Raw genomic sequence first — 18,439 nt, forward strand, 5'->3', positions numbered from 1 at the left:
TCATCGGTTTTTCATGCGTGTTTATTCCTTCACATAGATGCCATTGTATTTCTTAAGTACAAGTTATGGATTAATTATAACTATTGATTGGTTAATGCTAGTGAATACGAAATAGTTTATTTCTGTACAATTATGGAGAGCAATAAAAGCTAGTAACTGTCTACTGCTTTATTCGGTGGAAATAAACAGCTTATGCGTCTTATCAAATATCAACAATCTATTAGATACATTTTACCTTTCGATCTGCATCTCCTATTACATTATGATAATATATGTGCTGGTAATGAAATTATGTAATTACTTGTAAGCACACGCTTTAATCGTAGCCGTAAAATGCAGAATTTAAAATAATATACCAAATATCCTAATCGTGGATTGGTCGAATAAGAAACAAAATTTCTATATCAAAGCTGGGATGACGACCTAAACTCTAATGCTGCCTATACAAAAATCAACATGAGGTTGATTGTAATATTTTTGTAGCTAGTCGTTGCTAAATACTATTTAAGACATGTATTAATTTTTGGTTTGTATTACATGATTGGAGAAAGAGGACGAGGACGATTATCTATCTTCTGATGCATTGTCTCCATACGACTGTATGAATAGCTGCTCTCCAGGATTGGCTACGGTATTTCTTCTTCAATGGCAATGATATAGGATTACTATAGAGCAAGGAGCCATTAAAATTCGATGAACGATGATAAGTTTTAATAGTATTAAGTTACTCATTTGATAAAAATAGCCAATTCTGATATTTTGGTATTTTGTGGACCTTATCAAATAGATGCAAAATATGATCTATGTGCACTCGGCATATATTATATTCAGTTAGTATTATCAATTATTAAGATATTAAGTATATAAGGCAAGCGTAGAATCTAATTCGATCAAATGCATGCAACTAAATCGTTTATCAAGTTTTGATGTACTTAGTTTATATATGAAGAAAGAATGTAATAATCGAATTATGATGATTTTTAGAAGCGCAAATTTTTATAAATGTCATATTATTTTAAAAATAAAAATTATCATCTTTACAGATACAATTGAATGGTTTTAAAAGATTGTACGAATATAATTAATTCAAGATTATATATTATAGATCGTATCTGTTTTGATGTACTGTACATTCGATTACTCGTAAATAGACAATATAAGATTTACATAAAAATTGAACAATAAATGTAGTGTACGAGTTGATAGCCCTAGGTTCGTAATCCGTCAACTCAAAATTCTGAGTTGTTAAAATCGAGCAAATCCCTCATGTGACACAAAATAGTCAACACCGTATAATTGCCTGGTAACAGTTAAGTTTATTAACGTACGGGTGTCGTCCGTCGGAGAAGAATTCTAATTTCTTCCCCTCGTAATAACAGTCGAAAATGGCTAAGATAAACCGGATAATCGACCTAGCCTCCACGATAACAATTCTATACAACCTATACAAATTCTGATCAATTGCTCCTCTACATAGGAGTCATCAATCACATTAGTACATTGCTTAATAACATTACTTAATATGGCTATCAGCTACGGCCTTATATAGCACATATTTTTCAAAGACATACTGTACAGTTCTACACTACATACTAAAACTGTATTACCTACACAAAACTACTGTAGTTAGCTGAAATCACTATAGCAAAGTACTTTAGCAATAGTCTATCAATACGTCAAATGTGAATTTAGTCCAAGCTTAGAATAAAATAAGCAGGTATTTAATTCACTGGTCTAAGTCGAATAAACTAAATTCATACTTCGACACATGTTTGTAAGGTAGATCGACAATAAAAAATGTAGAGCGCAGGAGATTAATCCAATTACTGTAGAAAAGTGAGAAAAGACGAACAACGAATACGATAAAGTAAATTAGGAAAATAATTATTCTTAGTAGTTATTAATGTGAGTTGTAAGATACATAGTAGAATACAATTAGTGCTGAAACACTAGATGATACAAAGATAATGATTATACAAACTTGTATCTGTGTTTTAAGAAGTATACCTATTACAATTTGCGTAAATTTTTGATGTAAGGAATACAACGTTCAACAATTGTCAACCATTTTATCATTTTACTGCCTATACCTGGTGCATGGCGTATTGCACAATGTCTAACTTCATCCAGTGTGTTCTCTGGTAGGAGGGAATAGAATATTAGCCATCGTCTACAAAATTAAATTTACTTTCGACAATGATCATTTGACTGTAGATTACGATATGATTTTGACAGAAGGTGAATAATTTATCTTTCTCATTTGAGATATTATGAATTAAGTAAGAAATATTTACCCGTATACTGGTATACATGTCTAGTATCAGTTTTAACTATGCAATATTGCAGTAAATTAGTAATAGAAATATAGAAAATGTTGTTGCAAAGCGACATAATTAATAACAGAAAATGTCTAGTATCCGTTATTATTTCTGCATTGCAATATTTCTATATACTAAACTTGTTATAGACTGTAATTTACATTTACAGGAATCATTTGTAAATTATTAGTGGTATCCTACATTACAATCAATTCACATTATTTTAATTTCGCTGATAACAATTGTATGTTACTAATACTTGTGAACATTATAGTAATTGCAGGTAAAGATAATTGTATTAGATATAGTCTAAATATTAGCAGTATTGTGTACGGTGCAGTAGTGAATAACTGTGTGTACTCAGTTATACATTTTAATCATAGCATCTACGATATATTTATTTTCAGTAACGGATAAATGTATGTTAAAATAAAAAGTTTCTATAATTGGCTAAAATACGAGTATGTTACTAATTATAATCTTTATCCTTATAAAAGAATTTGGAAAGTAGTTGGTAACTGCAATTAGTGATAATGGCTGCAGATATCAAGATAAGTATATAGCCAGGTAAGTTTAGATGATATACTAGTTCTTTCTTGTAATCGAATGATGTAAAAATCAAGATCCTAAGCTATACTTTTTACAAAACTTTAATTCTACTTGGTGCATCCCGGTCGACTTAATGTAGCTTTGACAACAAATAAAATAGAGAAACAATCGCACAACAATTCAAAATTTACAAAGAAATAGTCTATCAATCTTTCAAATAGCTTGTTGCTACGGCTTACAGAAAAAAGTTAACAATTTCACATGCAATCAATTGACCTACAAAGTTATTTATCTTTAACTATTTCTTCAAATATGATTCTTCTGTACTCAAAAATTTTATGATTGCAACGTCATTTACAGGCTTCGTAAACTAAATCTCCTTATGCAAATTTGATATCGCACCAAAAATTTTCAAGTTTCCAAATTTACAGCAAAAATTCAGTTTCACAAAATTCTTACTTACTAAAATTCCCAATCAGAAAATTCAATACTTTTTATTCATCATGCAATGGTTCAAGCCGCTACCTTGCATGCGTATATAAAATCATATATTCATAGCGTAGTTATGAAATCTGTTGCTATTAATAGAGGAAAATATACGAGGCTATATTCTCTTGCTACATCTTATCATTTCTGCTCGTAACTGAAGATATAGTAATAAACCACTCAGCCGACTATCAGACATTGCATCACATGTAATAAAATCTACAAGTAAAAACAAATTATAATCTATGATCATCATGGTTTACACTTATGCAGCACGCGGTAATAAGTATACTAGTTTTGATAAATAATTGAATTAGTTTATAGTAAAATCATTGTCCTAACATGTAATTAATTAATGTAGAAATTGTAATGAAATTCATAATGGTACATGGCTACAAACTACTTGTAAGTACAGTACACGGTATAAAGTTACTGAACCTCTGACAGGTCTATCAAATGGTAATACTATCTGTTAAATGAGCACATTATCGTAAACCGTCAGCAAAGCGACGGGAGTTTGTACTAGTATTATTCAAATCACGCTTGTATTATTGTAACGAAACTTAGTATTGTGATTGTAGACTTTTAGCCATGTTAGTAAGATGCACGGAAGCGTAACTTTCTATATTTATCTTAAGACGTAATTGGTAACTCGCTACTACAGACTGTCACGGTAGATTCTATGCTATAGTACAGATGACTATATATAGCGAGGTGTTGAGTTACTATTATGGCTAGAGGTAAAAATAGAACTGTAATTCATATATTAGGATATGCTTAGTTTACCGTACTTTGACTGCTAAGAATAATATCTACAGAAATACTGTTGTTGTTTCCATATCGGGTTAATATGGGTCCGCTGTAAAATGTTGCCACTAATAATAATTAGACTATGCGTAAATTAAGGTGGAATGTTGCTATGCTGATTGTGGCTGTGACTGTTATGACATGAATATTAGCTGGTAACTTTAGACTATTCAGTTCGTTCTTTCTGGAAGTCCTTCAATAGTCGTTTACGGCTAGAGTAGAGTTGTGTCTAGCTAGTCTTTGTATTAGACCTAATAAAGTTCTAATTTTCTACAACTTTATAATTGCCGTGATTGGATTTTATCACAATTATGTACATTTCTCGCAGATTGATTTAATGTACGTACTGATCGTGCATTTCTACGTTGTTCACTTCGCTTTCGCCTATTAGATAGCTAACTAACTGACATTATCCTCTTAGAAGCTTTTTTTGTTGTATGAAATATAGCAATCAAAAATAACCGGGACAGGGGAACTACAGTAGGATAACACTATGAATTGCATGAGAGCAATAGAACTAATAGTACCTACTGATGTGTATCAATCACGAATACCTTCTCCATAATATTTACATAAACCCTATAGATCACTCATTTCTATACCAATTCAAATTTCGTTAAGTAACTTTCGTATTAATATGTTTACCGAATAAGGATGGTTACTATATACAGTATTAATGGTATGTTAAGGTTGGTAAGCGAAACTGTCAAATATACGTTTATACTCAATTCGTTAATAAATTAACAGATAGTATTATCATTCGATATTATATATGTCCCAGTAATAGTAATGTACTATGCTATATTAAGATTAGTTAATGGTCCAAAGCACATTATGATAACTAATGTACGGTGATGGACATACCAAGTTAAGATTAGCAGGTACGGTAAGATATCGATAGTGCGGTTCAATGTCCTTAGTACTGGGGTCAATTCTATACCAATCATTATAATGTACCTTTAAGGATCGCTTGCGTATGCAAGCAAAGCTTGCTATGTCGATAACAACCGTTATAAGAAAATGTAACAGTCAAAATGGCTATGTAGAAAACTCTATAACGATTCTATGTTTATTCAATTTTCATCAGAGTATTACATCAAATCAAAGTTGAAAGGCCCAGTGGCCACCCTTAGCGATATAACGAATACTATTTTAAAAATCAGTACTCTGCAGGAATGACTACCTTAGAGCTATTCGTTTTACATGAAGAAATGTTGAGGTAAAAAGTACTGTAAAAAGAACCTTATACTGACCCATTGAAATGAGCCTATAATCACAGTCATCTAACAGTAGTATAAATACCCCCCGCGCTGCTCGTTTCAAGGGAGGGTGGGTACTCACTCTAGTGGGTAGGATTAAAAGCTTTAGTAGAATGGTGGCGATAATGACGCCTGCGCATTTGCCACATTGGATCGCTGATATTATAATGATGTAGGGAATAACTAATGAGCATTAACCAATTGGGGTGTATATGATCACATCAATTTAACAGTATCCTTAACAGAAGTAGACTTTGAAATATCGATTGAACGTTGAAGATAGCTATTCTGTAGGTTTCTGTAGATCTATCACAATGGCCATTCGTATAGTTATCTAAATTTAGCGAATACATCGAGAAGAGCATAAAGTACAAATCTATTTTCTTCTATCCTATCTGTTGGTTCTTATTCAAAACTGAAAATATGGATAATCTGTCTATGACTATTCGCAATAAAATAGAATCTCTACACAGAAAGGGTCGGAAGTATCAAAATCGTCAACGTTACAAGCGGGCGATTTATTGTTATAGAAAAGTTATTATTCAAATAAAATCGATACTCAAAGGTAACAATAATGCTCATCAACTTGAATATAATGTTCGCCTTGATTTGGCTGATTGTTATAGAGAAAAATATCAATGGATAAAAGCCCGTGAATGGGTTAGTAAAGCAAAGAAATTAGCTAAACAACTACAAGACGAAGTGAAGATTGCAATGTGCTTGGACAGGCGAGGTGAGATTAAACGACTTGAGGGTAACTGGAGTAGCGCCTTGGCAAATTTTAAATATTCTCTTGATTTGAAATTGAAATCGTTAGGAAGTGAAAATATCGATGTTAGTGACTCCTATAATAACATTGGCGCTGTATACACTAATCAAGGCAAGTATGGTAAGGCTTTGGCCATGTATAATAAATCAGTGGAGATTAACTCGAAAATTAAAGGCGAGAATGATGCAGGCGTTGCTACATTATATAACAACATTGGTAGTGTCTATGATAATCAAGGCAAATATGACGACGCTCTATCGATGTATAACGAATCGCTCAAGATTAGAGTAGTAAGACTTGGTGACAATCATCTTCATGTTACCGACTCCTATAACAACATTGCGCTTGTCTATGATCATCAAGGCAAGTACGATGACGCTCTATCAATGTACAACAAATCGCTCAAGATTAGACTAAAAACACTTGGCGATAACCATCCAAGTGTTGCCGAGTCATATAACAACATTGCACTTGTCTATAAGAATCAAGGCAAGTATGACGACGCTCTATCAATGTATAACAAATCACTCAAGATTAGACTAGAAATACTTGGTGAAAATCATCCGAGTCTTGCTACGTCATATAACAACATTGGTGGTGTTTATGATAGTCAAGGCAAGTATGACGACGCTTTATCGATGTATAACAAATCACTCGACATTAGACTAGTAACTTATGGTAACAATCATCCGAGTGTTGCCGACTCATATAATAATATTGCAACTGTCTATTGGAATCAAGGCAAGTATAATGACGCTCTAACAACGTATAACGAATCATTCAAGATAAGACTAGCGACACTTGGTGACAATCATTCGAGTGTTGCCGACTCGTATAACAACATTGGTGGTGTCTATTGGAATCAAGGCAAGCATGACGACGCTCTACCAATGTTTAACAAATCACTCGAGATTAGACTAAAAACACTTGGCGATAATCATCCGAGCGTTGCCGACTCATATAACAACATTGCAAGTGTCTATCATCATCAAGGCAAGTATGATGAGGCTCTATCAATGTATAACAAATCACTCAAGATTAGACTAGAAACTCATGGCGACAATCATCCGAGCCTTGCGGAATCATATAACAACATTGGAGGTGTCTATTATAATCAAGGTACGTATGATAGCGCTCTATCAATGTATAGCAAATCACTCAACATTACACTGGAAACAACTGGTGACAATCATCTGAGTGTTGCTAACTCATATAACAACATTGGGCTTGTCTATGATACTCAAGGCAAGCATGATAGCGCTCTATCAATGTATAACAAATCACTCAACATTACACTAGAAACTTTTGGCGACAACCATCCGAGTGTTGCTACGTCATATAACAACATTGGAAGTGTCTATAAGAATCAAGGCAAGTATGACGACGCTCTAACAATGTATAACAAATCGCTCAAGATTAGACAAGAAACACTTGGCGACAATCATCCGAGTGTTGCCAAGTCTTATAACAACATTGCGCTTGTCTATAAGAATCAAGGCAAGTACGATGACGCTCTATCAATGTATAACAAATCACTCAAGATTAGACAAGAAACACTTGGCGATAATCATCCGAGTGTAGCCGAGTCATATAAAGACATCGCGCTTGTCTATGAGAATCAAGGCAAGTATGACAACGCTCTATCAATGTATAGCAAGTCGCTAAAGATTACACTAGAAATACTTGGCGATAATCATCCGAGTGTTGCCGATTCATATAGCAAAATTGCAACTGTTTATGATCATCAAGGTAAGTATGACGACGCTCTATCGATGTATAACGAATCGCTCAAGATTAGAGTAGTAAGACTTGGTGACAATCATCTTCATGTTACCGACTCCTATAACAACATTGCGCTTGTCTATGATCATCAAGGCAAGTACGATGACGCTCTATCAATGTACAACAAATCGCTCGAGATTAGACTAAAAACACTTGGCGATAACCATCCAAGTGTTGCCGAGTCATATAACAACATTGCACTTGTCTATAAGAATCAAGGCAAGTATGACGACGCTCTATCAATGTATAACAAATCACTCAAGATTAGACTAGAAATACTTGGTGAAAATCATCCGAGTCTTGCTACGTCATATAACAACATTGGTGGTGTTTATGATAGTCAAGGCAAGTATGACGACGCTTTATCGATGTATAACAAATCACTCGACATTAGACTAGTAACTTATGGTAACAATCATCCGAGTGTTGCCGACTCATATAATAATATTGCAACTGTCTATTGGAATCAAGGCAAGTATAATGACGCTCTAACAACGTATAACGAATCATTCAAGATAAGACTAGCGACACTTGGTGACAATCATTCGAGTGTTGCCGACTCGTATAACAACATTGGTGGTGTCTATTGGAATCAAGGCAAGCATGACGACGCTCTACCAATGTTTAACAAATCACTCGAGATTAGACTAAAAACACTTGGCGATAATCATCCGAGCGTTGCCGACTCATATAACAACATTGCAAGTGTCTATCATCATCAAGGCAAGTATGATGAGGCTCTATCAATGTATAACAAATCACTCAAGATTAGACTAGAAACTCATGGCGACAATCATCCGAGCCTTGCGGAATCATATAACAACATTGGAGGTGTCTATTATAATCAAGGTACGTATGATAGCGCTCTATCAATGTATAGCAAATCACTCAACATTACACTGGAAACAACTGGTGACAATCATCTGAGTGTTGCTAACTCATATAACAACATTGGGCTTGTCTATGATACTCAAGGCAAGCATGATAGCGCTCTATCAATGTATAACAAATCACTCAACATTACACTAGAAACTTTTGGCGACAACCATCCGAGTGTTGCTACGTCATATAACAACATAGGAAGTGTCTATAAGAATCAAGGCAAGTATGATGACGCTCTATCGATGTATAACAAATCACTCAAGATTAGACAAGAAACACTTGGCGACAATCATCCGAAAGTTGCCAAGTCTTATAACAACATTGCGCTTGTCTATAAGAATCAAGGCAAGTACGATGACGCTCTATCAATGTATAACAAATCACTCAAGATTAGACAAGAAACACTTGGCGATAATCATCCGAGTGTAGCTGAGTCATACAAAGACATCGCGCTTGTCTATAACAATCAAGGCAAGTATGACGACGCTCTATCAATGTATAACAAATCACTCAAGATTAGACAAGAAACACTAGGTGAAAATCATCCAAATCTTGCCAACTCTTATAACAGCATTGCGCTCGTCTATGATCATCAAGGCAAGTATGACGACGCTCTATCGATGTATAACAAATCACTCGACATTAGACTAGTAACTTATGGTAACAATCATTCGAGCGTTGCCGACTCATATAATAATATTGCAACTGTCTATTGGAATCAAGGCAAGTATAATGACGCTCTAACATCGTATAACGAATCATTCAAGATAAGACTAGCGACACTTGGTGACAATCATCCGAGTGTTGCCGACTCGTATAACAACATTGGTGGTGTCTATTGGAATCAAGGCAAGCATGACGACGCTCTACCAATGTTTAACAAATCACTCGAGATTAGACTAAAAACACTTGGCGATAATCATCCGAGCGTTGCCGACTCATATAACAACATTGCAAGTGTCTATCATCATCAAGGCAAGTATGATGAGGCTCTATCAATGTATAACAAATCACTCAAGATTAGACTAGAAACTCATGGCGACAATCATCCGAGCCTTGCGGAATCATATAACAACATTGGACTTGTTTATGATAATCAAGGCAAGCATGATGACGCTCTATCAATGTATAACAAATCACTCAAGTGTAATGAAGGTTAATTTTTAGAATTTTCCTTCAAATTCTTGTATTGTAATTATTCTAGCTTTAAAAATATGACTTATTTGGTTGATTATAATGGTAGATTTTACTTAGTATCTTAGTAAATTGTAAACCCGACTGCTTTATTCGGGTTAGAAGTTGCGATAATCCGTAGCATAATTTTTAAGAATCAGATATTATGATTTTTTAATTCAAGCGATGTATTTAGTTAATAGAATATATGTGTGCTAATTTTGATCATTAATTATAGTAGAAGTTAATGTTACTTTGTAATTTCATACAGTATGAAGCCAAAACATTTGATCTGGGATTATTGTTTTTTTCTTAGTGTATGCTGTAGAAATGTACAGTTTTAAGCTAAACCATACTTAGTATTAATTTAGTAATTTTCGGTAGTCTAGGGTATAATTTATCTTATCATGTGTGTTTGATTGCTAGTTTAATTTTGAGTTCTTAAGAATCATAGCTGGATAGTCTAATACCACCACTGCTCTTCGTAGCATATAAATGGTGGCGTAGTTCGGTAATTGAGAGCGGTTGAAGTTAGAGAAGACAAAAATAGTCTAGGATAGTCGTGAGTTATCTCATTAATTGATAGTTTAGTTGGTTGAGGCAGTAGTTCTACCCGTATTTTATTACTCATTTAAGAAGTTTTGCTAAATTACGGGTAATGTAAGAAATCGTACACCAGGTCAATGAGGAATCTGCCCTAATTGGCAACGTGTTTCCGAATTTTCACCTGAGGTTCCAGGACTTATCAAGGCTCAGTGTGAGAGCAATTTTGGCCGACAAAAACGTCACAGTCAACAGCTTTGATACTAGAAATGTGGTATTCCAAGAGGCATTGCAATGAACTACAATTTGCTCTTACTTTACTGATTATAAAGCTACACACTTTAATTATTATCATTATTATCCGTACGACATCAATTTTTTTTAAAGTAAGTTATGATATCATGTCTACTATTGTCATTATTATCCGCGCGACAAGAAATCTTTTAAAAAAAAGTTGTAATTTATTTGCAAGATGTAGGAGATATGTATATATTTTACATATATCATTATTACCTATGCAATAAGAATAAAGTTTTAAAGATAAGTTATAATTTATGTGTTTTCAAAGCTTGGAATTTAAGTATTGCAACACACCTTTTTTGAAGTAAATTGTAATTTATTTTCAAGACAAGATATGTACATGTATTATTTCGCATATATTTATATGCAATATAAAATTCGATAAAACGATACCTGATTGTAGGTGAAACTGCACATACTATTTCATAGAAATTACACGGCTAATAAAATGGTATGGATGATATAACTAGATCATAAAGTGCAGATTTTGGTGCGTATCTAGGCGAATGCCAGAAATATCATGTTTCAGCGCTTGACGTTGCTCAAATTTATAGTACTTTAATATGCTAAATTACATGTACAAATTTCTTTGTTCAGTCAATAAACTTTGAATGTTTTGTGCGCAAAAGTAAAGTACACCACGAAGCTTCTTTAAAATTTCAGCTATAATACTCAGCTGTATAGATTGTGCATGTAAATGCTATTTATATATTTTAGTGCCAAGTACCGTAGTAGATTCACATATTTTAGGCTGAAAGGCTAGGATTACACTGGCTAGTAATAAAATAAGAAAATGAAATGTGGAACTATTATTGCTTCGTATATAAGATTGAATATTTATACTAAATATCCTTAAACTCTAAGATATAATAAAGAAAAGAAGGAAACTTAAGCTAATTCCGAACGATATTTACAAACATGTTTATTAAAGTGATGCCGCAGCAGAAAGATAAAAGAAAAGCAGAATATCGCCAAACTCAAACTAGAGAAGTTAGAAGTAGTTGTAAGCTGTTATAATACATAGTAACCCTATATTCCCTGTTATATGTATAACTTTAATAAAGCTATTTTAACTACTTTAGCTGTTGGCATATCCGTTCTTGTGTACCTGAGAGAAGTGGATAGAAGAGAACACTATTACAGCTCGTTAACATAGTACACTAGATAAAGAAAGAATTCAAGTAGCACTTAATTGCCCGCTACCCACTTTACACCCATACTTGTTTACTCTTGGGCTCAACTATAGAGAAAATATCTCATTATAAATTTGCTTGAATTTGCAAACACTCCGTGTGCATCTCTTTTTTGATACCCGTACAGGGACTGTACATAGCATGAGTCGAATAGATTCAATAGGACATCAGTTGACCACAACTTATATATTAAACAATATATATAAGAACAAATGGATCGATAAATTAATGGATTCTTTAATATAATCACTAGGCTATTTTTGTTGAATAGGATAATCCACGTAAATCAGCACAGCCTAGCGGTGGCTAATTACAATGAGAACTCCTTTCAGTGCTATCGCTTATGCTTAGACTGCTACATATATACCTCGATAATTAAAAGTACGAGCGCAACAATTAATATGTGGTAGTAAATCTTCCAGAATAGTCAATAATCTTCTTGTAATCATAGCATGTCAAAAAAAGCTAGCGGAAAGTCTTTCCATTGTCTCAAAGGATGATAATTTTCAAACGAAAGTATGAATTCATACGATGTGATGTCTGATCATCATATTTATCCGTAGTATTTTTAGACGAAATTTTTCGCCTCGAAAGGGGAATACCTAAGAGTTAACAATTCGAATCCACTTTCCTTGGTGACAGCGGTAACGACGCGGTATACCGTTAGGAAATAATGTATCGCTCCTAGGAGAACTCAGCATAAATAGTAAGATTTCCTTGGCTTTATCAACAAAGTAGCTTGGTTCAACTTTTGGAGAAGTTGACATATTCTGAAAAGTCAATATGCCGTTAGAAAAGCGTCATATGGTTACAAATGCTAATTAATCGACGAAGAATTCAGTCTATATCATTTACCTTTAAAAATTCTTGATCCGACATTCTCAAGTAATAAATATACATTTCCTTTCGATATTGTCTATAGGCGAACGGTTTAATATGAACTTCACATGTTGCAGTATCATATAGGTTAGTCATCTATCGAGAGATACCAACGATATCAGTACAATACAAGATATTGTAAACAATTGTAGAAATATATGTCTATTTAAAATTACTTTGTTGCAATATCCCCAAGAAAGTCGGCTGTGGCGAATAATCTCGTCTGGACCTTTGTCGCTAAATGAAGCCCAGCTTATTACACCGCTTTGTATATCAATACCTATCAACGTCATCCATAATACGGAAGAAAAAATTACAGAGCCTATGAGTTGACATACTTTCTTCTTTATTATCAAATAGTATAACATTTTTATAAGCATTTCATAAGCTAGATAAGTACGCCCATGAGGTAAAAAATCACCATACCAGCACCATAAATTATAGGCATATGTTCACCATCATCTCGAACGGTATCATTAATTTCTACGTAGAAAAAGTTACATTTTATGTTGATCATTATAACGGGAAATAATCATGCCGTATATCGACGCGAAAATAATTACATATTTAATACGATTTGCTGTAACCGAACATTTAGCAGACCAATATGTAAAGAATAACATTTATACCTCCAAAGCAGGGAGTAACAAGGTGTAGATCAAATGCAGATGATGCTAAAGCACCTAGTTGTAGATGGGAATAAAAATGATTTCAGAAATGAAAGCCAGTGATTTGACCGTGAATGAATATTTCCATTTTTGTTTTCTAGACAAGTCAACGTCAATTTTCACATTTTTAAACATACGCACCAATAATTTCCAAAGATAACTGTAGAGATAGACCCTTACTATCTTTAAATCCACCAATAATATGAATTTCAAGTCTGCATAAATTCGAAAGGAATGATATTAAACTACATTGTAGCGAAGAAAAGCAGGTAGTAGCCAACATGATGGAAGCTCTAATTATTTATTGTTTTATAAACTTTATGTAGTAGATAAATCAACCTAGCTGTAGCCTTTATTGCAAGATAGTTAATGGATGATTACAAAATACGATACCGTCCGGAGATGTTCGATTTGTCAGCATATACTTGAATTGTAGCGATCATTCTGTTAAGACTATCCCCAACATTTGTACCATCAAAGTGCCCTAGGGCCGTTGTACCACATCCTAAAATTAGACAAGATTGATGGCCATAATCCGATCAATTCTATACTCATATTTTACTGTTCATTCTCTTTTCTCTAAAATAGTATATATTTACTGGAACACTACGCAGTATGTAAGATCAAATAAAGCTATTAAGATGATTACTATTGGGTATTGACTATCATCAAACAATCGCTGTTTATTATACAATTCAAGTAAGGGCAATGATGTACATACAATACGTCATCGTCAAACATTGGATATGAATAAATATATCTTTGCACAGATATTTTTAGGTAAATATTACCTGTATGTCTGATGATGACTATATGACAAGTAGTTGCATCTTCTGAACCCATAATTTGGACATTATCTAATGTTAACAGTAAGTATAAAACAAGATTCAGTTCATTTATTCTTCTTAATCGTGCAGATACAGTATATTTCTCGTATAAACTACGCAAACTCTATTCTAATCAAGTTATCAGATGCATCATCCATCAATATTATCAAAAAGTCTATCGGAATAATTGGACTTTATAAACTACTTCCGATGAGATGATATCACCAGTCTTTCTAATATCCATTGGAGTGTAAAATGGTCATGTCCTAGCCTAGCATACTCACCATCCGAGAATTGGACTACTGCATATTCCCTTTGAGCAACGTATAACACCTTGCCGGAATGGAAATTTCTCTTTCCACTATCAATTAAATACTGTGATGATTTCTATCCAAAAGATAACATTACAGCATGTTCAGACGCAGTACTTACAATTGATCAAGCTAACAAGCTACAATGCCTATTGAGCTAATCCTAAGGGAAGATTAGAAATATACATCATACTCGCATCTAGAGTATACTAGACTATCTAAAAAGACTGAACACAACATGCCAGCGTTGCATAACCATGGACTACTGGAAGAAGGCTTCTAGTAGTCCATGACATAATCTCTAGTGTTGCTCCTTGGGATAGGATTGCAATGTTTACGTAGGCTTATACAGGTAAATATCCCTGTAATGAAGACGACGACATACAGCATCAAAATAAGCAAACCTTAAATTCTTCTTTGAAACCGTTGAGAGTGTTCGCATCAGGAGTGATTTCTATAGGTCTTGATTGGAAGAAGAGAGGCATCTTTACTTCTCATAGCGAAAGCTGCACCCTATTTCCTACATGATCCTCTGCAATCCTACCCTGCGATATTATGACGACTGGCTTGTAAATAAGTTAAAATACTGTCTTCTACAGTGCACAAAATGGAATAATGGCTTAGAATTAAGCTCCAGTATAGACATGTAAACGATTATTCGCGTTGTAATACTAAAAATGGCCTCCAATTTCCGGTTCCGTCTTGACCCACCCCGCAATGATTGAAAAGGAAATGGAAAAGTTCTTGTACTCAGTTGATAAATATTTTGTATGCCATTACAGCTACCGTTGAAGACAGTACCGTACCGTAGACTACACGAAGAAAACCACGATGGGAACAGCTCTTGGACAGACGGACAACGCAGGCTGTTGATCGTCTAAAAAATGTTCCAAACACTTGCATTCGTTATTACTTTAATATGCGGTTGCTTGATTCTGTAAGTATAATTAACTTTCTTTTTCTCCATTGCAGCCATGGTATATGGAAAGCAGTTGGTTCAAGCTCATCAATTGCTTTTAAATTAATAGCAGTGGATAAGAAAATAGACTCAGAAGGTCCATAGTAAGCAATAACTGTATCTTTCGACGTTTTAACCTCAACTTTTAAGAAAAATCCGTCCTAATTACTACACTATACTACTTTATGAGCTGTTTGCATAGCAGTCAAAGCTCCAAAACTACAACAGTCACTATGCAAAAGTTGGGCACTTTTACGAAGCTAGAGTGCTTCCATCAATTCTTCAGCGTGTCACGATCAACTTGCACAAGAAGTCAGGATCAATTAATTGATTATTGACGAAATGAAAATTAAAATCTGAATGTACGTTCACACTTTGCGTAGCTATTCTAACCAATCTGTGATTTACAGCATTGGTCATTCAAAATGATTACACTTGAGTTTGGTCAGCCTGGATTTGGCAGCATACTCTTGCATCGAGCTGCAATTTTAATATAGTGCAACACTAGATGAGTTCACATTTCGCTTGGAACTATCCTTGAATCGTGCACGCATGACATCCGATGGATGGAAGACTAGCAGGATCCAGATTATGGGTAGTCATTCAAAGCTTCAATACGAAAAGTCGGACAAGCAGATTCTCTAGTTAAGGACTACAGTACTCAAGAATGGCAATGGTTTTTATACCTTCGGCGGAAGCGGCTAAACGCGTGCTCAACTTGTACTAGACCTCAGGGCAACATCAGAAAGTCCAAATTAGTCTACTATGTATTTTGCAGGTTGGATAAGTAGATAATTAATTGCATGTATTGGATGATATTGCGCTTTTCGTGTCTGATGTTTGCCATAGTAAATACGAATACTCGTACAGTACTGCGTCTCGATGGCAAGTGACTTTGCAACACAAATCAGAAATCCTAATGCTATCCCAATAAGATCGTATAATCGTATAATAAGATAGGCTTGCATTTGCGTGTATTTATTCCTGATACCCTACAGATTACAAGATGCAATTTACTAATAGTTCACAAAAATCTCTACGACTACTGTTAAGTTCATGTATCACGTTGTTTCTAGATGAGTTTCGTACTGAAATTACTCGTCGGTAACGTCTATTTATTATTATAACTCAGTCAATGGCTTCAGATTTTAAATTGACAATCTTATCCTGTTTTTTTACTACAACTACGAGTAGAGATGTTACCAGTTAAAGTAACTAAATTGGAGTTCTGTGATTATGCAGTATCGTAAACAGTCAACATTTTTTGCTTTTGCTAGCAAGACACTTTGACAATATACGAGGATTTTTATCATTTACTAAGAGCGATTACAATGGTCATTTATGGAAGAGATGGCAACTTTGGATATGTTTTGGTATCAATATCGGACTAAACAGTATTAAACTTTGATATCAGCTGTACTATATTGTGAATAATTGAAGGTTACAAGATTGTATTCTGGCAAGCTTTCAAAGGTAAAATTTATTTATTGTACGCAGTAGATGACATCGATGTAGTGGATATGTTGCTCTATGTGATCGTAATAGCAACGTTGTAGAGTACTGTGTCATAGTTGTATAATTAATTCATTATGGTATACGATTATTATATGATGATTAACTGCCTGAACAACGTAATACAACAGCTTAATTTTTCGTTCGAATATTTTAGATGTAGAGTACACTAGTAATATTGAGGCTGTCAAGACATCGACTAATATAAAAGATATCTTAATGTAACGTACCTAAGAATTATAATTTAGCAACGCAACTATCAGGTGCATGCATTACATAGATATGAATGCAATGCGTATAAGTTGCGGACATTTATATATCTTTCATAAATATTATCGACATGTATCAATGCGTAACAGTATAGGATTGAATAAATTTTAAACTTACGACGTGTTAACAATCTATGAACAGAGATATTATGTAGCTATTTGCTAGTCAGGATATTCAATTACTTCAACCAAACTGGTAACTATAGTTGAATCGAATCTTGTTCAGGTAATTATTTAAAGCTATGATAATGTAATACTCGTATATTCCGTAATTGACTGATTTTCCATTCTATTTTACTCAATCATTTCACTTTTACTTTTTATCTTTCTATATAGGCATTCACAGCAATTCCAAGCCTAACTCAATAAGTGGCATTGTTATGATTACGCTGGACTAAGGCAATTATGATGTTTCGATGCCTCTGTACTGCGATACATCTGTATCTGTCGAAAGTATTATTACTAGTGCAATGAATGCATAGCCAACAAAACGTATACGTTGAAAAGGTTTTGCATTTCTATTTGTTAGACCAACTGTATGGATTAGTTTTATGCATTTAGGATAGTTATTAAAGTATTATACGTTGATTACTATTCTTACGCAGTAAATAACTACTTGTAAAACTTTTGTCAAAATTGTAAGGCAAAAGGGTCCTATTTGCTATAAGGATAGTTGACAAGGTTATCAGTTATTTATTGTTGTGGTCACTATTCTAGTTTATTGGCTTGAATGAGATTAGCAACTCAATTAGGTAGATACGTAGATTTAAAAGATACGCTTCCAGCGCAGAAAATCATAGTTTCAATTTGACAATCTTAAAAATATGTATCACATATAACTAGTATAAACTTTTATACAACCGTGATGTTATCGTCAAATATAGTAATGTATTAGCTAAGTTATCTGGTCTATGGCATCTCGATAACATAAATAAACAGCTTATCACCTATTTT

The 18,439-nt window shown here is 33.9% G+C and overlaps 2 protein-coding genes across 2 annotated transcripts; one reads left to right on the top strand and one right to left on the bottom strand.

Annotated features, from left to right (window-relative positions):
• Nucleotides 1-5,842: 5,842 nt before the first annotated feature.
• TRIADDRAFT_52944 (uncharacterized protein) lies at nt 5,843-11,438 on the top strand (the record flags this gene model as incomplete). Its single annotated transcript, XM_002109141.1, has 2 exons — nt 5,843-10,007; nt 11,371-11,438. The coding sequence occupies 2 exons, from the start codon at nt 5,843-5,845 to the stop codon at nt 11,436-11,438; spliced, it is 4,233 nt and encodes a 1,410-aa protein (XP_002109177.1).
• Nucleotides 11,439-12,663: 1,225 nt separating this feature from the next.
• On the bottom strand, nt 12,664-15,231 carry TRIADDRAFT_52945 (uncharacterized protein; the record flags this gene model as incomplete). Its single annotated transcript, XM_002109715.1, has 10 exons — nt 12,664-12,831; nt 12,917-13,036; nt 13,117-13,220; nt 13,367-13,423; nt 13,570-13,623; nt 13,750-13,823; nt 14,002-14,113; nt 14,400-14,465; nt 14,720-14,822; nt 15,151-15,231. The coding sequence occupies 10 exons, from the start codon at nt 15,229-15,231 to the stop codon at nt 12,664-12,666; spliced, it is 939 nt and encodes a 312-aa protein (XP_002109751.1).
• Nucleotides 15,232-18,439: the final 3,208 nt, after the last annotated feature.

The sequence above is a fragment of the Trichoplax adhaerens genome, genomic scaffold (assembly GCF_000150275.1).
Source record: "Trichoplax adhaerens TRIADscaffold_2 genomic scaffold, whole genome shotgun sequence".
NCBI lineage: Eukaryota > Metazoa > Placozoa > Uniplacotomia > Trichoplacea > Trichoplacidae > Trichoplax > Trichoplax adhaerens.